At 37.2% G+C, this 21,663-nt stretch overlaps 1 protein-coding gene across 13 annotated transcripts in view; it reads left to right on the top strand.

Moving 5' to 3' along the window:
• Positions 1 to 21,663, top strand: part of KIF16B (kinesin family member 16B) — a 147,827-nt gene that overhangs the window by 53,593 nt on the left and 72,571 nt on the right. For all 13 annotated transcript variants that reach the window (XR_008234727.1, XR_008234729.1, XR_008234728.1 and 10 more), the window contains exons 13-17: positions 14,670 to 14,789; positions 15,356 to 15,407; positions 16,650 to 16,787; positions 21,021 to 21,103; positions 21,315 to 21,403. Coding sequence is in view for 9 of the 13 variants with exons in the window: in XM_052784130.1 (XP_052640090.1) it covers positions 14,670 to 14,789; positions 15,356 to 15,407; positions 16,650 to 16,787; positions 21,021 to 21,103; positions 21,315 to 21,403 (482 nt within the window). In the remaining 4 variants the exon portion in view is untranslated. The remainder of the gene's footprint in view (positions 1 to 14,669; positions 14,790 to 15,355; positions 15,408 to 16,649; positions 16,788 to 21,020; positions 21,104 to 21,314; positions 21,404 to 21,663) is intronic.

Genomic DNA, 21,663 nt, shown 5'->3' with positions numbered 1-21,663 from the left:
CTGGAGGGTAATGTGCTAGTGTTTCAGGTTATCCCTATTTTAGGTATTGAAACACCAGTTAGTGCTTGAAGGTATTTTAGGTGCCTAATTCCCATTTGTTTTCAGCTGGATTTGGCTGTAAGAATACCTTAAAAACACAGGCTTTAGACAGAATGCTATGGGGTAGTTAATTTTTTCTTTTCCCCAGCACAACATCCTTCTGTGTGAAAGAAGTCTCATTGTTTTGCAGGAACTTTTTCAGCAAAAGATTTGCGATTTTGGGCAGCTTCTGACATAGTAGTAGTTCATCCATGAATATCAGCGTTTCTACATCTGGACTTTTTACCCTTAGGTAAATCCAAAAGACGTAATTAAGACCAATTAATCCACAATGGGCCAGTTAAGGACTTACTCATCTTCAAACTGTCAACTCTGTAGAGCTTTTTGTTAAATATTTACATTTAATTTCTTTAAAAGTCTGATTTGCAGCATCTAGACAAACTGTTGCCGAAGGATTTGTTCTGAATGTGTTTCATTAAATTCTTGGATTTTCTGTATGGCACACTTCTGTTAAAAAGTATCTTCCTGCATGAGCACTTCTCCAAATCTTTGATTGTCAAAGGTTGGAAGTTTATTATTGTTTTCAACTGTTTTTCATTTCCACTCATGTGCTCATTTTGTGGCTGTGTTCACACAGCATAAGGAAACAAATCTGGAGATGGGTTACATTTCAAAACATAAAGAACAGTGTTTCAACTTCTTATATTTTGTAGCAGTCCAAAGGTGCTCAGACCTTAATTACATGAAGAAACAGTCTGATGCCATAAGGAGTGAAATTGGTTTATTACCTGCCCTTAGAAGCTTCTTACCATCCTCCTTTTCCATTCCTGAGCTCAGGCTACAGTATCAGACTTCTAATTTTGATTGGATAGTGGCATGGTCAGCACAAGGGTTTGACAAGGTGGTGGTAGGCCAGGAAGGGTGCTGACATGACTCAAGAAAATACCTTATTTGGATCTTCGGAAAAAGCAATGACTAGCCTCTGCTGTTTTTTCAGTTGAATATGGGGATGTTTGTTTTGAAGAATAATTTCTGATCAAGGAAAACAATTCAAAATCCTGTACCCTAGTCATCATGGGAAGCTTGATTGCTCTAAGGAACAAGATAAGCTGTCCAGATGCTTTTAAAAAAAAATCAGGATACCTAATTGTGGATTATGTTTTGCATGAAGGAATGACATGTCCGTAGTTGTTTGGGTTTGGTTTTTTTTTTTCCAGTGGGATCTACCTGTCATTAGTGCTTCTGCAGCTTCTGTGGTGACAGCTTTTTAATGGGAACTCTGAGAAAACTGGAGTTTGGAATATTGATACAGCAGTTGCTCTGCAATATTCATTTATTTACTGACTACATGCTGCAGGGACACTCTGAATTTTGGGGAAAACAATAAATCTTATACTCAGGCGGAGTAACTATCACATAACCAAGAATTATCTGTATTACAGAGGAGGGGCATATCATTTCAGTTTTCTGGTGTTCATTTGAGTTGTTAATTGGCCCCTATAGGAAAGCACAGATCCATTTGCTTTTTGGTTACAGATACCAACTTACTTAATGTTTGCAAAGAAACTTTTTTTCATTCAGAAATGCAACTGATAATGTGGCAAATATAAAGTCACACTTTTGGGCAGCTGAAATGTAGATGTTTAAAATGCCCAGCTGAATTACAGTAATCCCCCTGCCACTTACCTCTATTTACACAGTCTTTAATTATGTGATCACTTTGTGGTCTCTCATTATATCTTTCTCTGGTTTCAGTCAATGGAGAGATGGCTGCAAAATCCAACACAGAGTTCTGAGATGTGGAGGGAGAGAGGCTGTGGTCTGATGGACCTTGCTTGGTTTCAGAGTTAGCATCATATGTAGGGACCATAGCAGAAAGGCAAAAGGGGATTTTAAGGTTAAAGATTCCTTTAACCCAAGGAAATTGTATCTTATTGTATCCCTAACCCAGGACAATCTGAGAGGGTTTCTTCCTGAGGAATTTTCTTTTGGTCATTTTCCTTTAAAGTTGCCAGTCTCTTAAGACCTAAATTGATTAGCTGAATATAAGACACTCATTTAGACACTTAATTGAAATATGCCTGGGAGAGAATTTGGTTATATTTATGTTTAAATCTCTGTAGTTTTGTCCAAGTATAAGCTGCTTTAGACAGGAAATCTGAGGGTTTTCTCTATTTTTAAAAAAACGTATTTAAATGTTTAATGTGGTAGATTGCTTTTGGTAAAGCAATATCTAAGTTTGTCCTGAACTCAACAAATAGTATTCAGAGGTCATAAGCTTTTGTTTACCAGTGATCTTTTTGGTCTTAATCCACCTGTCAACTGGTTTTCATTAAGAAAGGACATTGTACACGTTAAATTCAAGCTGACTTCAATGTCATATAGTCCTGGTTGGCAACACTTTTAAAAGATATTTTTAACGGGCTCCTGACAGTTCATGTTAATGAAACATTTAAATGAATATTTCAAACACCTAGTCTGCTTTTTATTGAAATAGTTAAAATTAGACCCATTATGAGGTCTTATTTAACTTCCGAAAATACGAACTCTTAGTGTCTTGGCTGCCTCAAAGGCTTAGGATTGAAAGAGTGGATTTGCCCTCCCTCTGTTGTGGTTGGTGATATTCACTTGCCAGTCATTCTAAGTCATTGAAAAGTGCTACACTGTACTCCGTATCAGTGCATTAATCTTTTATTTTGAGATCATTTACTAGTGGGATGAATTACCTCCACTGGATCTATAATTTTGAGGTGCAGTAGTACCTGTCCAGAGTTACTGAGAATTCAGGCAAGAGGCAAGGCTGCCATGATACGCAGCATTTGTGCACTAATGTTTTCAAATCTCAGCGGGGTTATAAAAATAACGTAAAGCTTTGCCACTGAAGAAGAAAAACTTGCCTCATTTTTTACAGTATGTAAATATAACAAACGTCATACCTCCTTTGGTGAACATGACTTCTTTATTATTTTGTAGTAGCTGGCAAAAACTAGTCCACTGGAGAGTTTTCTGAGAATGCAAAAAAGATGACAGCTATCTAAGTTAGGGTTCAGATCAATCAGCAAAGTGCAAAGGTCAGTGATTGCTTCTTGAGGTTTGGGTAGATTGCTTTGCATTTTCTCCGTAAAGATACAGCAGGTTTGTATCTTTAAAGGAAGTGTTATTTTGTGTTAGTAGTTGGCAAAGCTGTGCTAGTTTACTCTCATTGGCTAAATGGGTCCTAAATTTTAAAAATACTCAAATCTGGCAAAACTGCACTCTGCCAAGAATGCCATAATATACTGTAGTCTATATTACATACAGTGCAAGAGATTGCTCCCTTCTGATTTTTTTTCCATTCAATTTTAGCTGAACTTATAAAAAATGTAATGGGAACTTTACCCTTATGTCAATATTTGGAATGTCTGTCTTGGCTATGAAATATGATTTAAGTATTCTTTTTTTTTATTGGAGATGATATTTCTTTCGGCCTTGGTGTTAGGGACTGATGCCAGATTATAGATTTCTCAGTATAGGTTGTTTTTATTTAATTTTTAAAGGACAATTCCCTTTGATACAAATCATACCTGTTTCTTGTGACTATATTTTGGGAATTATACTCTTGTCATCTTGCCCTTTCTCCTTTTTTTATGTGTGTTTATCCTCTTTGTTTGACCAACTTTTTTTTTTTTTTAATGGACACTTTGATCTTGTTTGGCATCTATACATATGATTCATTACCGTTTCTAATTAAAATTGAGGTCCTTCTATTACGATTACAGTTCAAGCATTTGGCATCCCCTTATGCTGTTCTTTAAATCACTTAAATTACTATATTGGACTATTGCAAATGACAATGACTTGTTCGTTTTTATTTAATTGTTAAAATTGTGAAATAAACTGTAATTTCATTAAATGTAATTAAAAGGCATGGGCATTTGCTGTGTCTCTTTTCCTGGCTTTCAATCGTTTTACTGTAAATGCTGCAATTTAGAGAATTCAAGTCAATTGACAATATACTGTGTATATATATACAGTTTTTATTTGTATTTATATTTACATATGTATATCTTGTATACTGTTAATGATAGAATTTGAGTTTGTGTTTAGATAGGGTTTATTTCACCGGAATCTGAATTAAGGGAAGATGTGTATAGTTGCTAAGAAAAGTTTAGTTTCCCCAACTGAATTTACCAGCTTTACAAAAGAAGAGTATCAACAATCCTAGTCGCTTCATGATGTACAACCAGTTGCTAATGCCTTTTGTGCCAGCTTAAAGCACCAATTATTTTATACTTTGGGTACACAAAATCAAACTGATAGTTTTTAAAGGGCGCTTCATTCTGTCTTTTTGTAGCATCCTCAAATGTTTGCCTCAAGATCAAAAGGAATATATTTTTTGCGGTTTCTGACCTTTTAATAGTCCTTTAATTTGCATTAAAAACTTCACGTAAGTGACAGCTTGTATTTGCTGTCACTGACCTAGTAAAACCTAGCACGTTATTTCTGGGGAAAAAGTAAGGTGGTTCCACCTTTGTCAATTACCAGAAAAGTCGTTATAAACTCCGTTCTCAAAATGAAATGAAAGAAAAATAGTCTGCTAAAATACTACCTAGTGGAACTAAACATTTAAAGCTAAATGCAAATGTTAAATTCAGAACTGCTACTCTGACCTATGTTCATTATACTGAAGTAAATTATGGAAGGACTCAAAACCTTGATTAATAGTGCCTCCTGAATGGCTTATATTTCTTGGACTAGTGAGGAGACTTTAATTTTAAGGAATGCTTTTCTTGTGAAGACTTCTTTAAACTAGTATATTTATTTCTGCCATATGTCTTTCAAAAATTGGAACAATCATAACTACCTTCTTCCCTGTAAATCTGTTGTTTTTTAAATAGTCATTTCCTATCTAATTAGTATTTATAATGTTGTCTATAGTCTGTGATTTGTTTCTGGAGCTAGCTGGTCCTGGTTTCTCTGCTCAGTGTGTGCTGGATGTGGTTCTGTCCATCAGTGATCCCTGCTAGAAACAGCTGTAGGACTGGTTCTCATCTCTGTGGATGCTGGTAAAGCATTTGACCCTGGACCAATTATTTGGGTATTGTGGAGATTAGAATTTAAATAAAATAAAAATGGTTATACAGAGTATGTGATGGAAGCGGTGGTACTGGGAGGGGAGGAAAGTTGGTAGTAGTGGTTTTTTTGGGAGGTGGCGTTAGAGCTCATTTTTGGGCTTGATCATGTTTCATGATTTCTTTAGGTGTGTTAACTGGTGAAGTTTGCTGATATTAAAGCTGGGAGATGTAATTTGTCTAGCAGAGCATCTCTCAGAGGATGGGATGACTCTAAGGATTAGAATAATAAAAGGGTAATTGATGGTAAATAGTTTGCAGTGCAAAATCATTGGGACTAATAACTTAGTACACCATGGAAGGGGAGACTTTACTATCATGAGATAGTACGCCTGCATGAAAGACAAATGAATCTTGGAAGGATCAGGTAGATGTTTTGTGCAGTGAGTGGAAAATAGGGGTGCTGTTGTACATGGTGCTGGCAAAATTGCATATACACTGGCAATGTGGCATATAAGTCATCAAGGTCAAGGAAGATGACCTTGAGAGGGGGTGTGTTAAATGCCTGGGTATGGTGAGCCTGCTCATATGAAAGGAGATGCTTGGAGTTTGGCCTGGTATAACCACAGTAAGGAGATTGGATATGACTGCTGTCAGTAACTATATCAATGGATAAATGTTGGAGAAGGAAAATAAATATTTCAGCTGAATGTCAATAGTGATGCAAAATACACAAGTATGAACTTGTTCATAGTAAGTTCAGACCATGTATTTGAAAACAATTTACATTATGTAAGATGAAAGCCTGAGTGTAATCTATAAAATGATTTATTATGGTGTTTGGGAAGTGCACTTTGTAACATAGGAAGTCACTTTCCGCTCTTCCCCTTCAGGCAGGAGAAACATTGCTGGTGTTTTAAGCAGAGGTAAAATTCCTGAAATTTTGTTTAAATTACAGAACTAATCAAGTAAGCTTTCTTGTGTTTTGCAGGGCTTACTGGCAACTTTACTAAAATTTTAATATGCTTGCCTCTTAATATTGTGAGTGCAACTTCATTGGCTGTGTCGTCTTTGTAAATATAATAATTATCATGTAATGCATTTGAAAATTCAGAGTAGTTGTCCATCTGTTTATGTAGCACTTTTCTTTCAGAAGAATTATATCTAGAATTATTCAGATAATTTCTGTAAATAGAAACAAACAGAAGTCTGTCTGCAGTGTATTCCTCTTAAATCCTGCTATTTTTAATCCATTAAAAGTCTCTCCAAACATTAGGACTGTACCACCCAAATAATGGGAATAAGCTTTGAGTGGAAAATAACAGTTAGAAAGTTTGTATTTAGAAGGGAAAAGAAATAATGTGGAGATGGAACTGGGCCATGGTCTACAGCTGTTTTATACAAGGGTGGTGAACTTGTTGCATAGTTGAGTTTACAAGACTGGCTTTAGTCAGAGCTCTTATGTAGACTTTTGACTTAGTAACAGGTTGCTGTTTTGCAAGCATTTGCTCAAGCATCAAAGAACATGCAATAGAAATGCTTTGTGGGTTTTGCATCAGACTTGAGGCTTTAGCAATTATACGAGTCATGCAGAATTGCATGCAAGTTGAAGTCCAAGACCAAAGTTAAAGAGGCGTTTTCATGAAGGACAGTTATTGTTTATCAATGCCATATGGAATTTAATATATTTGCAAACAACATTTTTAAAGCTTACATTAGAAAGGAACTGCATGCTGGAGGATCGTCTGTCTTGGATAAGTAAGCACAATATTCCCCAGCTGAAAAAGAAGGCGGGAAGGAAACATGATGAAAACCAGTATTTTTTCATTTGCACTGAAAGCTTTCATATTTCACAAGAGTATTTGATTAACGTAGATGAATGCATGAATGTACCACTGTATGCAGGTTAATACAGGAATAATAAAAGCATTACATATCCCAATGACATATTTGGAAAATTTTGTAACTCTTAAGGTAAATTAGACTTCTGTAGAATGCACAGATGATGCATACAATAATAAGATAATATTTTGTTGATCTGAGTTCCTGATTATTGGATAATTTAGTTAGGGCGTCAAAGCAATTCATTGTAACAAAAAAGCAGTAAATGTGAATAAGAAATATTTTCTTATGTTGATTTTTATGCGTAGTATCTAAAGAAGTCATTGCTGTAAGAATTTTTTAAAGTAAAAAATTAGCAGGGGTCAATAGGGACTGAGAATTTTTATTGGTAACACAAATTTGTAAGCTATATTTGCTGATAATATACCTTAAGACACTAGGAAATCTGGTTTTAAATCTAACTTCAAACATTCTTGTCCTTTGTGCCCTCGTTAAAGAAAAACTACACTGGTTCAGATTAAATACCCCTGTAGGTGAAGTAGGGTTTATTCAACACTACTCAATTTTTGGACCATAAAACAGGGCAAGCAGATAGCAGTCCTTCCCCAGAAAACTTCCCATGCTTTCTGTGTCTGCAGTTGTTGGAGTTACGGAACCACAGGTGATGGATACCCTATGCCTTTGTCCACAAGTACCTCCTTTCCTTTCTTGCATCTGTGTAAATTATTGATGTCTGCAGTGTCCTTCAGTTTAACAAGGGGTTGCTTTTTGGTTTTGAACTCCTGCTGAATAATTCTCTTTTCTACTCCCTGGCATAAGAGACAGCAAGTGAGCACTGCTTGTTTGGGAATTCCCCCGCTCAGGTTTTGTACACATTCATCATGGTCCTGCCCTGCAGTTATGCCTCATTTTCTCTTTTTTGAAAGGGTTAACTCTGGAAATGCAATCAGTGTAGCCCTCTTAGAGCACACATGCATGAACTGGGTTTGCCTGGTATAGGTATATCTTTTTTGTTGTAATTCAGTAGTACAACCCTCAGCTTTGGATTTGTCCAAAACTTCTGCAATGGAACTGTAACATTGTCATCTAACGTTTCGCCATTCTGGGATGAAGTATATATAAATTTCTGACTTCAGTGAATGAAGTCCTGGGTTTTTCACCCACCTTGATTATGGAGTGACCAGCTGAGGCTGCTTCATCCATATTTCTTATTCTCGCTGTTTGCATAGCCTCTTTAATGCCATGTATCTGCTGGGTTTGGAACATTTTTAGGTGCCTTTGAATTCTGAGTGGTATGGAATATTTTTTTCTGTAGGTATGAAACATTTGTTTATAGTGATTTAAAGGGAACAAAAAGTGGACTGAATACATAACTGGAGGAAAACCAATTAAGAATTAAGCACTTCCCTTGTGTACAGTTTACATCTATGTATTTTATAGAGGGCTTAATGTTAGTGCTGGGCCACTGAGTATCTTCAGACATTTTTGTGAACTAAGGATATAATAGCATATTTTCAATGAAATGAAATGCACCCAAAGTACCTGTTAGCGTAAGAATCTGCTCTAGTATAGTCTGGTTAAATATTAATGCAAAGACTTTTGCCATTGCACATTTTCACCCATAATTTCTTTAATTTGGTATTACGCATTTTTGCATAATTTAAATATAGACATCTGGACAATTTACTTAGCCAGCGTAATGTTATGTTTTACTGAATGTGTCTGCACAGTGTATTCTCAGGACTGTGTGCCAGCAGCTAACTGTTCAATATTTAAATAAAAGAATTGAGTTTTTGCATTGGAAAGTGTAACAGAAATTAAACTCCTCCAAGAGGTTCTGTTCATTAAAATGGCAGTGTGCTGCTTACGTGTACTCTTTAATATGTGCTGGGCCAGTAGCAGCATATGTTTTCACTCTACTGGTTGATTGGTCAAGGAATGTTAGAAATGTCTTTTGGGCTCGTTTTCTTTTTTTAATTTAATTCAATATCTTGTTGGTTAAAAAGTAAACTTGTGTGATTTCATTTTCGTGTGTGTTTGTATTGGTATGTATATAAATACATTTAAAGAAATCCTATATATCATAAAGGTGTTCTTTATCATGGGCAGTTGTATGTGGTGAAAATTAACTCATAGGCTCAAATAAGTTCTTTACATGAACATTTTGTTTCTAAACTGCTGGAACGTATCTTAGCTGCAAGCTTGGAGATGCGTCTGTATTGGTTAATATAGCAAACTTAATCATAGAATCATAGAATAGTTTGGGTTGGAAGGGACCTTTAAAGGTCATCTCATCCAACCCCCCTGCAATGAGCAGGGACATCTTCAGCAAGATCATGTTGCTCAGAGCCCCGTCCAACCTGACCTGGAATGTTTCCAGGGATGGGGCACCTACCACCTCTCTGGGCAACCTGTGCCAGTGTTTCACCACCCTTGTTGTAAAAAATTTCTTCCTTATATCTAGTCAAAACCTACCCTCTTTTAGTTTAAAACCATTACCCCTCGTCCTGTCACAACAGGCCCTGCTAAAAAGTTTGTCCCCAGTTTTCTTATGAGCCCCCTTTAGGTATTGAAAGGCTGCAATAAGGTCTCCCTGGAGCCTTCTCTTCTGCGGGCTGAATAACCCTAACTCTCTTAGGCTTTCTTCATAGGAGAGGTGTTCCATCCCCCTGACCATTTTTGTGGCCCTCCTCTGGAGCCGCTCCAACAGGTCCATGTCTTTCCTGTACCGAGGGCTCCAGAGCTGGATTCGGTACTCCAGGTGGAGTCTCATCAGAGTGGAGTAGAGCGGCAGAATCGCCTCCCTCGACCTGCTGGCCTCGCTTCTTTTGATGCGTCCCAGAATACTAATGGTCTTCTGGGCTGTGAGCGCACATTGTCGGCTCACGTCCAGCTTTTCACCCACCAGTATCCCCAAGTCCTTCTCGGCAGGGCTGCTCTCAATGCCTTCATCCCCCAAGCCTGTATTGATACCGGGGGTTGCCCCGACCCAGAGGCAGGACCCTGCACTTGGCCTTGCTGAACCTCATGAGGTTCACATGGGCCCACTTCTCGAGCTTGTCTCTGGATGGCGTCCCAACACTCAGGCGCGTCAACTGCAGCACACGGCTTGGTGTCATCTGCAGACTTGCTGAGGGTGCGCTCGATCCTGCTGTCCATGTCACTGATGAAGATATTGAACAGTACTGGTCCCAATACAGGTGTCTGAGGGACACCACTTGTCACCGATCTCCATCTGGACATTGGGCCGTTGACCACTACCCCCTGGATCTGACCATCCAACTAATTTCTCTTCCACCAAACAGTCCACCCATCAAATCCATATCTCTCCAATTTAGAGAGAAGAATGTTGTGGGGGACCGTGTCAAAAGCCTTACAGAAGCCCAGATAGACTACATCTGCAGCTCTTCCCCTGTCCACTGATGTAGTCACTTCATCATGGAAGGCCACTAGGTTGGTCAGGCAAGACTTGCCCTTGATGAAGCAATGCTGGCTGTCTTGAATCACCTTCCTGGCCTCCATGTGCCTTAGCATAGCTTCTAGGAGGATCTGTTCCATGATCTTGACAGGCACAGAGGTGAGGCTGACAGGTTGGTAGTTCCCAGGGTCCTCCTTTCTACCCTTTTTAAAAATGGGTGCAATGTTTCCCTTTTTCCAGTCACCAGGGACTTTGCCTGACTGCCATGACTTTTCAAATGTCATTGAGAGTAGCTTGGCAACTACATCAGTCAGTTCCCTCGGGACTCTGGGATGCATCTTGTCAGATTCCATGGACTTATGTATGTTCAGATTCCCCAGGTGGTCATGAACCTGATCTTTTCTTACAGTGGGAGTGACTTTGCTCCCCCAGTCCCTCTCATGTGGTTCATCTACTTGAGAGGTGTGGGAGGAGAGGTTGCCAGTGAAGACTGAGGAAAAAAAGTTTTTGAGTACCTCAGCCGCCTCCTCATCTGTTGTTACCAGTTTGTCAGTCATGTTCATTGGGTGGTACACTTTCTTTTGACCTTCCTTTTCTGGCTGACATACCTATAGAAGCCCTCCTTATTCTTTGCATACCTTGCCAATTTCAGCTCCAGCCATGCCTTGGCCTTCCTGACCCCATTCCTACAAAACTGGGCAGCGTCCCTATACTCTTCCTAGGATACCTGTCCCTGCTTGCACTTGCCTGTGCACTTCCTTCTTGCATTTTAGTTTGACCAGCAGGTCTAGACTCATCCATGCTGGTCTCTTGCCTACCTTTCCTGATTTCTTACACCTGGATCTGCCAGCTCTGTTCTGCTCCCTTGTCCCCAAGGGCAGTTTCCCAGGGGGTCCTATTGACTAACTAACTCCTTGAACAGCTGGAAGTTTGCTTTCCTAAAATTCAGGGTCCTGACTTTACTCTTTGCCTGACCCATATCCCTCAGGACCGTGAACTCCACCAGTGTGTGATCGCTGCAGCCCAGGCTGCCTCCAATCTTGATGTCACTGATTAGTTTACTTGCGTTGGTGACCATCAGGTCCAGTATCGCATCCCCTCTGGTAGGGCTGTCTTTTACCTGGCTTAAGAATTTATGTTTGGTGCACTCTAGGAGTCTCCTGGATTGCCTACAGCTCATCGTGCTACTTTTCCAGCAGATGTTGGGGTGGTTGAAGTCTGCCAGGAGAACAAGAACCGGTGGACGTGATGCCTCCTGTAGCTGGAGTAAGAAGGCTGCTACATCAGTGCACAAGGGATAAGATTTCACAGTAGTTGTTGTACCTCTCACAGAAGTGTTAATGAATTTACTATATCAGGATATTTCTGACTGCTGAGTCAGAGCTGAATTCAAAGAGACCGTCCTTTAAATATACAATATAATCCCCTTTGTTTTAACTTTGACTCAAGAAAGTGTTTTCTTATGTACTGACTCAGAATTATTCTCTGAGTTTCTACTCTTCAAATGAGCCCATTTGATCTAGCAGCTCCTAAAGAAGAAAACCTTTTTTTTTGTTTTTCCCCTTTTCTCTCCTCACACAGTAGCCATTTATATTAACTGGAGTGCTCCTTTGTGGATAATACTTGGCTTTCTTTATATTCCACAGTTTATGAATACATCTTAAGTATGGAGCGAGTACGTGTACACTTTTCTGTTCAAGGATAATTCAAGCTAAGATGTGTGCAGTACATTCAGATTTCTTAAACTGTACCTTGAGGTTTTTGCACATTTTCTGAATTAGTAATTTTCTAATAGGGACAGTGACCTTTCCTGCCCTTGTCATTTGACTTAGGGATTTACTGCTGCTTAAAATTGTGTTGCACAAATGAAAGTGAATCAAATTGGGGCTCAAACCTAATAATTTCTCTGCCTTATAATAGCTTACATACCTTCAATTTATTTCAAAAGAGGTCTGTCCTCCTTTAGAAATATCCTTCCTATGCCATTGAGGATGAAAGAAGGGCAATTTGGCTACTTCTTTCTGGCCTTTTTCTCTTCTTTATCTCACTGTGGGAGAAAGTAGTAAAGATCTATCGTTCATGAGGTTTCTGTGATTTTGGTTTGGGGCAAAAAGGCGCAGTTTGGCATTTGGAGTCGTTCTTGTGGAAGCTTTTGAATCTGGAATTAAATTTTAAGCCAAATGATTGAAGTTTAGCAGTTACTCCAGATACCTGATTAAGATTCAGGATTTTTAGTAAATTGTATCTGAAGATAAAAGCTAATTTACAGCAAGTATTGAAGAAAGAAAAATCATAGTTAATCACAGCTTCTGTCTGCTGCATTTATTACAATGGTTCCATCAACAGGATACATTCTGTGTGTGAATGGTAGTTATTTACAAAATAAGGGTTTAGAAACTCAATTAACTTGTGTTCTTTAATTTTAGATCTGAAAAAATAAGCGATGTGTCAATTTTAAATAACAATTATTCATGCTTTATTTCTGAATATAGTAAAAAATGTGTTAAGTATTAAAAATTGGAAAATGAAGAAACATTTTTTTCTTTATTCTTAATTATTTGTGAGATATTTTTCTCACCTAGTGATAATTTCTTTGCCTCCTGGGATGACTATTGTTTCCTCAGTCAGGGATGTTGGCAAATGCTTTGTTATGCTGGGGAAAAAATGTTCAGCTTTTAATATTTTATCAGTTCCATTGGCCCAAAGGTGCCAGCAGTTGTGTAAATGGCCACCAGTCCTCAGTGTTTTAAGTCTTCAGCCTTGTCATATTGGGAACATTATAGATTATGTATAATAGTAGATGCCACTCAATAAATACTTTATGTGTGATAGGTATCTTTGACTGAAATTACTTTTTCACTTGAACAATGATTTAAGCTGTATTTTTTGGTTTTATGAGGTGACACTTTTATAATATCAAGGAATAGCTGGATGCAGTCTGAATGTCAGAGAGCTGCAGGGCAACATGAATCACAGCTTCTTTCTTGCTTTCTGAATGCTGGAGAACTTTTTAATTCATCGATGACCAGAGTGGGATTTCCCTGGTTTTATTTTGGAGTGGCTTTTGTACATTGTATCATCTCGCCTTGCCCAGGTGTATCCATACTTAGAATTTTTTAAACAGTATCAATGTTGATGACTTTTTGTACTGTACAGGGAAATGAGATACTACATCTGTTTTCTTCTTTCAGATTTGCAGGTTGCTGTACTAGGGGAAAAATACATATAACAATCAATCTGTTATTTTTTCTTACAAACAGTGTAGTGTCTTGTTTGGCTTCAGATTAGGCATATTGATGACTTGGAAAAGGAGTAGTCATGATGCTGTCAGAAAACTTACTTTCCATGTTTACTAGCATCAGGAGAAATGTGTGCGCCTCAATACACAGAAGTGGTACTTGCTGACATTGCCTTTCCTTCCTGGGTTGTCAGTCTTCCTTGGCTCATAAGGGCTTAGCTGTTTTACTTAGAAAAACGCATTCATTTTGAAAGGCGGTGGGTGTACACATTCAAAGTCTCTGTTGCTTTTATCGTCCAGGCCTAGAAGCCAATAGGATTTGGTTTCAACTTGAAAAATAATCTTCATAAGTACTAAAACTTATTTCAAAGCTATAATTAATTTCTTATTTATTGCATAGACTGTCTGATCAGTACTACATCGCATGATATTTTATCCAATGTTGAAGTGTCCCACTTGTAGTCTTGCTGAATGATGCTTCATCCTACAGGTGGCTGTACAATGTAGCCCTAAGGAATTTTGAAAAATTGGAATTATATGCTGCAAATATTTCCTACATTTATTTACTGTTGTCAGTGCTTCTCTTATATTGGATGATGTTTTAACTGCTTAGGCTTACCGAGTTTTCAGATGTCTGGGGTTTTTATTGTGCAAGGTTCAATTTATTTAAAGGATTGTCAAAGAGTTTTCAGTTTTCTATTCCTTAGCTGTACTGAATTCTGAGGAGTTTTATGTTCTCCTTACCTTCATGCAAGGTGGTATGTAGCTTGCTTTTAGACAACATTGCTTTGTTATGCTCTAGATTGATCTTCCTTATCTGGTATAATTCACCTGTTTGTCTGGTTTCTTTCAAATAACACCTTCACAGATTTCCTGAACAGCAAGCTTGGAACGCTTAATGGAAATAAAACAGTCACATTGAAAATGTAAAAAAAACCATAAAAAAAAAAAAAGAAAATGAAAAAGCCTGCTTTTTTGGGGGTGATATTACAGAGAATAAGTTACATTAAAATTGGTTTAGAAAGAGAGGAAGAGCGGTACTTCTTGCATATCCTCATAAATAGATTTCTGTCCCTTACAGGAACAAACCTTGGCTCTGAGGAAAGAAGGGATAGGTGTGGTGTTAGATTCTGAACTGCCTCATCTTATTGGTATTGATGATGATCTGCTCAGTACTGGTATCATCTTGTACCACTTGAAGGTAAATACACATCTGTGTTTCAATAGCCTTTATATGCCTTGTGATTTTTTTCAGTAGACAAACTGTAATATTAATTTGCTGTCTAAATGTAGTGCTCATTACATTCATCCACTAGAGTAAGAAAAGCTCATTACATTTCTCTGCTAGAGTAAGAAAAGCTCTTAAGAGGTTGCAACTGATTCAATTAAAATATCTGTTAATTTACTGTTTAGGTATATCCTGAGGTTCAACTGGTTAACCAGAGATAGATGTTTAAAATTTGTATGCATGGATATTTGTTTTTCATTCACCTCATTGTAAAGTTTGACTTGAAATCCAAATCTACATTAATTGCCTCAGAATTACAAAGATGGCTCTACACAGGACAGTTAAAACTTGAATTTGCTAATAATATTGTATAATAATGACTGTGAGAGCATTCTGAAAATGCTACCTGCTTTCTTTTCGTGTATGTTTAAACATATATTTTGTTCAGGTTACTCTGAGAAAGTGGAAGGATAACATATCTTCATGGGGGAGGAAGGGAGATTTCAACTGAAAATAATGTGTGTTTCTCTGTTTATTAGGAGGGCCAAACATATGTTGGCAGAGAAGATGCTGTGACAGAACAGGATATTGGTATGGAATTTGGCTTTGGTTTACATTATTTCTTCAGCTGATTTTCCTCCTTCTAACATCCCAATATGTGAACAAAGCTTCATACTTTTTTTCCCTTTTTCAGTTCGTTGTCTGTATGTTCTTGCATATTTTAACTTTTAGAAAATTTGAGAGCTGAATTACATGGGATTTGCTTCAAGGAGCATGAGTTCTAGAATAGCTTGTGGGCTTAAAATTTATTCATATCCATATACTTGTTGCTAATTTATTTCTTGGTTCTTTTGAAATAGCATCGTGTAAAAATCCCATCCTTTTTCATACAGCACCTGTCACAGTTACTGCATAGTCATTCTATTAACCTTTGTATAATGACGGTATTTTTATATTGTTATACCTAAAGTAGTCTTTGGACTTTAGATTTGAGTTGAAGAAAATTCTGGAAGTTGCTAAAAAGTAGGTGGGATTCTTGTACTGATTTTCTTATTCACTTCTTATGAAAGCAACTAACTGCCAGACCTGGACTGCCCTGCCACATATGTTGACTGAAGGCAGTTTCATTAAATAAACTGCATCCTTTAACTCTCAGGTGAGAGATTGAGAGTCAAATAACTTAGTTTAGTTTGTATTTGTCAAAAGATGCCTGGATTAAAATTTCTATGTAAATTTCATAAAACTAGCGAACTTGCATTGCTTTGTAGTATTAAACAATACAGGTAGAGATAATCATACATCAGTTGAAGAAGAGACAGAAAGTAGCATAACTGATTGATAAAAGGCCTGAATATAACAGAATATAAGAACCTTATTTCAGCCATCCTTGTTAGTCTACAATCACAGATTATATCCTGTCTTTTCAGATTTAAACATGGTTGCTTTAAGGTCAAGAAGCTTTTGTTATTTCCCAGAAACCGGTCAAAAAACCCCCTTGTCTGTACAAATATGTAAATTTTACTTTCCTGGTTGCTGTCAGAAGGAAAGAAGCATTTACTAATCTGGTGCTAAAACACAGGAGGAAATAACATTACACCAAAAACCCACAAGCAACCCAACACACTTCTCTTTCCACTACAACAAAACAATAAACAGCGTCGACATTTTAGGCATGCAGGATGGATGAAGGAAGGAAAAAAACATTGTACAGAATAAAGAGCGAAGATACTATCAAATAAGTAGTGTAATATGTCCCTAATAAATTGATATCAGTATGCTAATCTTACTAGCTGTTAAGAAACTCATTGTGTTATTTCATTTCTTTGTATTTAGTTCTTCATGGCCTTGATTTGGAAAGTGAGCATTGCATCTTTGAAAATCTCAATGGTACTGTGAATCTAATACCACTGAATGGAGCGCAGTGTTCTGTGAATGGTATTCAGATTACAGAGGCCACACACCTAAACCAAGGTATTACCCAGCACAATGTCATTTTTTATATGGTATCTTTGTTTCTTTCTGGCAGCAGCACTGTGTGTATATAAAGGGGTTATTGTTTAATTAATTTTAATTCCATGTCTTCTCAACTACAGCCCTAAACCATGAGGAGAGCTACAGAGTTTTTGTTCTGTCAAAGAATTGCCATGTGGTGAAAAGAGAATTCTTTACTAATTTAAGCCACTTCATAATCTTGAGTATGATTTGATAGTTACCCTTTGATTTTGTTCAATGTTTATACATAAAGTGAACTCCATGCCAAATTTCTTAGGTTGCCGTAATATTAAGAAAAAGATTATTGGACTCTACAGGACTAAAATAATGTCAGACACACCCCTGCCCCTGTCCCTGAGCTTCAGGCTGGTCCTACTTAACACTGTTGCCAAATCCTCTTGTGTAGCAGGAGATTCAGCTGGGGTATCTGTTCACTGCAGCTGTAGGGAAATGGCAAAAAGGGGGAGGCTAACCCTCATGGAGGAAGTTTAGAGAATTATAATTTTAATATAAAAGCCTTAAAATCTGGAAATGAAAAAGCAGCTGGGACAGCTGGGAACAAAGGTGTATTGCGTTGGCCTGGAAAGGACTGGCTAACAAGCCGGTGAGTTCTGCAGTGGAGGTTTGGGATGTTTTATCTTCCAGGAGCACCCAAGAATATCTTTCCATTTAGCAATGAGCTGAAGACCTGTTTAGAAGTGAGGCTGTGACACAGCTCAGCTGCTGAAAAACAATCTCATTTTACATTCCTCGAAAGAAGCTTTCAGAGTAAGCTTATTCTAACAAAGGAAGAATGCAGTGTTGAACAAGGAAAGTCTTGCATCTTTAATGAACTCAAACAGGTGCTTCAAAAGTCTGCTTTCAGAAAGTAAGGAGTTTTGGTGTAGAGAGGGGACATGGATTTTGTAAAGTGTCTATTTCTTCATGGAAAATGAGAGATATATATGCTCGTTTCTGTTACAGATACTGGGGGGAAAAAACAAAATTCCAGCCCCCTTTGTCTTATGTTTGAGTAAATCCCATTGATAAATTGTTAGCAAAAAGAAACATTGATGTTAATGGCAAATAACACTGTAAACAATAAGAACTGAGTTGCAATGACTCATCTTTATCCTACTGCATTGCAAAGGCAGTAAAGGTTTGATGTGCCTCAGAAGAATGTAGGAGTTTGGATGCTATTTCCCTCTTCCAGGCATATGTAGCAACTTGATCTTTTTGTACTGTGAAGAGTGGAAACATGACTTTTTTCCTCCCAAATTTCTGTTTAGTGAAATTCGCAACTCAAAAGAAGGGGAAAGGGTTCCTTTGCGTTCCTAAATTGTGAAAAAACAGCTGCATAAGCTGACCTTAAGCCTGTGTAACCAGACTGAGTCTAACAGAAAGATGGCACCTATGACATCAGGTGGGCAAAGCTGATGAAATAACTAGTTTAATGACTCGTGCACAAACCGTGTATCCTAGCTGTGTTAGCATTTACTCTCACAGCATGAAGTGCCAGTCTCCCTAAATATCCACTTCAGGTAACGCTGATTAACTGCTCATATATTTAAATGTTTCCGTTCATCATTAATAACTGTTCATTTGAAAATATGTTAAGTTTTTAGACTGTCATGGAGTTTAAAAAAAAAGAAGCATAATAATTAATTACCACCTTCCTTTTACAGATTACTTGCAGCATTTGTGAATTCTGGCTAATGTGGCCTTTTTGCATAAATGTAACTTACTTATTTTTTATTCTTAAGAACATATGGTAGGGTTTCTAGAGGTAACTGAATTAATATTCACGATTAGAGTTTGTTCTTTACCTTAAATATATCCTCAACATAATCCAAGTTTTCAGGTTTTTAGGCCAAGCTGCCAGCCCTTTACGTAACCTCCCACTGCTTGTTTTTTATAGTTCGTTAATAAAAAAAAAAAAAAAAAAAAGTGACTTTTAGAAGTTGGTAAGATCTTAATTATAGTTACACTTGTTTGCATAGTTCCAAAATATTGATCTGTGTAGGTCAGAGATGCTTGATAACGTTCAACAGGCATTCTTCTTTTATATATAAAAATTTTCATATTTTTTTTTTCCCCCCTATGCTCTCTGGTCATTTATGTGTTGGAGTCAAGCAGTTAAATTGTGAGATCAGAGCTCCACAAATGATAAAGTCTTTTTTGCTTAGTTTTTGTTGTTGTTGTTCTTAGTACTATCAGTGTATTTGACAAACCTTTTTCCTTTGCCATTTAACATTCAAGGAGAATAAGAATTGTTGCTTACAGTAAATAAAAGGAAAGCAAATCCAGTTATGTTTCCATGATGATGTTTATGCTGCACTTTGCATACTTGCATTCTGATGGAGAGCTGCAATGTACAACAGCAGACAATTGAACCTGGTACTTAGGAAATATTTGACTGCATGGTTTTGTCCAGACTTTTTTTTCCTAAAGAGGCTTTGATGCTGATGCTTATTGAAGTTCTGTCAAGTGGGAGTTAAGATTGTAGACTTTTTCCTTAATAACAGAATAATACAAAAATGATCATAGGATTCAGAGAAGTACTAAAAGAGAAACCTAGGAGTTGTTCATATGATCCGCCATCTGGATTTGACTGTCAGGTGTTTGTTAAGCTTCTTTCTCCTGTTTTCTTTTAAATTCATGAAGTTAGGAACACATATCTATAACTATAATCATTCTGAAATTTTAACTTATTTATTTAAGTTGCTTCCACATAGTAAAGTGGTCAAAAATGTTTACAAATAATTATTTTTATCTTCTTTTGAAAGTAACTGAAGGAATTTCATAGAAATCCTCACTGTCACAAAATCTCCGTCCAGGCAGTGAGCGGGAGTGGAATAGATAAATGTTTGGGACTACTGTGAGCATATGAAGCAGTGGTAGACTAAAACCAGTTTTAGCCTCTTCACTACAGCAGTCATGACTGTCAGGGAACCCTTTTAATATGCTTACATAAAAAGTATACCCAGCACACTTCTTGAAGGAAAGGTCATCATATAAATAAGAGGTGGTATCAAAATGACTTTGCAATACAAACCTATGTACAGATTTATGAAAGGTAATTCTTTTTAATATTAGACTGAGGTAAACTCAGTTCACATGGTCCAAAATTGAGGTGTTTTGTAGACAGCAAGAAGTGATGTCATGACTATAGTGCTTTTTGCTGTTTATTTGCCAAGACTGAATGACCTTATTTGGGTTGATATTCCTAATAAAGCTAATTTTAACAGGACCATTCCTTATTAAGGACAGCATTTCATTCTCAGATGGTAAGAATTTATTTGCAGTTAACAGTCTAAGTGCAGTTTTTTCATACTGTGAGTGTAATGGAGTCCTTTTTTCTCTTTAAGAATGCCTCATACTGACTGACAGATAAATGCTTGATTCTGTGGCGGTTAACTTGGAAGACTTTCATGTTACGACAGCAGTGAGACATCACTGACAATATACTTCCCAGTAGGAAATTATTAATCTTGATGCTGTTGTCTTTAAAATATGATAAGAATTGCCCAGAATCTCATTATTTGTGACCTGTACCTTAACTGATTAAATATGATAATAGATGTGCATTGAGCAATATGAATTATTCAAGGTTCTTCCCTCAGAAAATAGCTGTTGGGTTTAAAAGTCTCATAATCCTGTTTTGAGTGATGATAAACTTCAGTGTTGCTCCACATAGAGAAGAAAAAGGTAAGTGAATGTACAAATTATAGAGATCTGGAGCTTTCAGTTAGGTGGATTCAAACCTGATTGCGATTGGTAGTGGATGGAGAAGTTTGTTCTTAGTCACATTTATGCACGTTCCCATTGTATCTGGCACCTACTGGTGGCTTCCAAAGTAGCACTGTTGGAGAGTGTATAGATCAAATTGGGGCATCTGCTTTCACTGCTTCCTCTACCTATATTTATTCTTTAACCGAACTGCATGAACGTGATTGACCTTTGTGTGTGTGAACATGTGTGGGGTTTTTGGGTTGGGTTTTTTTTTTGTTTTGTTTTGGTTTTTTTTAAGTAGGAAGAGGAAGGGATAAACTATATACATCAGTTAATGTAGCTGTGACCATGCATTGTTATACACTTGAATTGTCAAAACACATTTTCATTTTGTTCTTTGTTAATGGAAGTCTTTGCTTACATATTGCATGTCTGAAAAATTGCGTGGCATTTTCAGGTACAGAATGTTGTCAGTGAATGGTGTGGTTTTTTTCTCATCAGGTGCTGTTATATTACTTGGAAGAACCAATATGTTTCGTTTTAACCACCCCAAAGAAGCTGCTAAGCTAAGGGAGAAAAGAAAGGTGAGATTAAATCAGTGTTCAGTAAATTTAAACCTTTTCACAATTTCTTGCTAACATAGACATACCTCAATTGTTGTAGAATGATTTTTTTTTTTTTTTTTTTTAATTTGCTTCACATACTTTAGTCAATATTTCATCAAGTGAAACAACGTAAGAGTTTGTAAGTACATCAGTGTTTGTCTAATGTGTTTATTTTATGGTCTGTTGTTAGAGTGGACTGCTGTCTTCCTTCAGCTTGTCTATGACAGATCTTTCAAAATCTTGTGAGAACCTGTCGGCAGTTATGCTTTATAATCCAGGGTAAGTATATTCTAAAATGCGGTTGTTAAAATTCCAACCATTCTTCATTTTAGTGGTTTGAATGTTCCAAATGGCAGTAATAGAAAATATTTTGTTCTCAGGTTATGCTTGTTAAATAATGGGCTTCTGAATGAAGCCAGAACTTTTCAGAAATGTTATTTGAACTAGTCCATGCTAGAAAATGGGGTGAAGGGACACTGAGGAGCTTTCCATCCTGCTTGAAACTTGCTTTTACCTGGGATTTCTCCCAAGTAACGCAA

Source organism: Harpia harpyja, chromosome 4 (genome assembly GCF_026419915.1).
Source record: "Harpia harpyja isolate bHarHar1 chromosome 4, bHarHar1 primary haplotype, whole genome shotgun sequence".
Lineage (NCBI taxonomy): Eukaryota > Metazoa > Chordata > Aves > Accipitriformes > Accipitridae > Harpia > Harpia harpyja.
The sequence above is the reverse complement of the archived record's forward strand: the minus strand, read 5'-3'. Positions and strand labels throughout refer to the sequence as shown.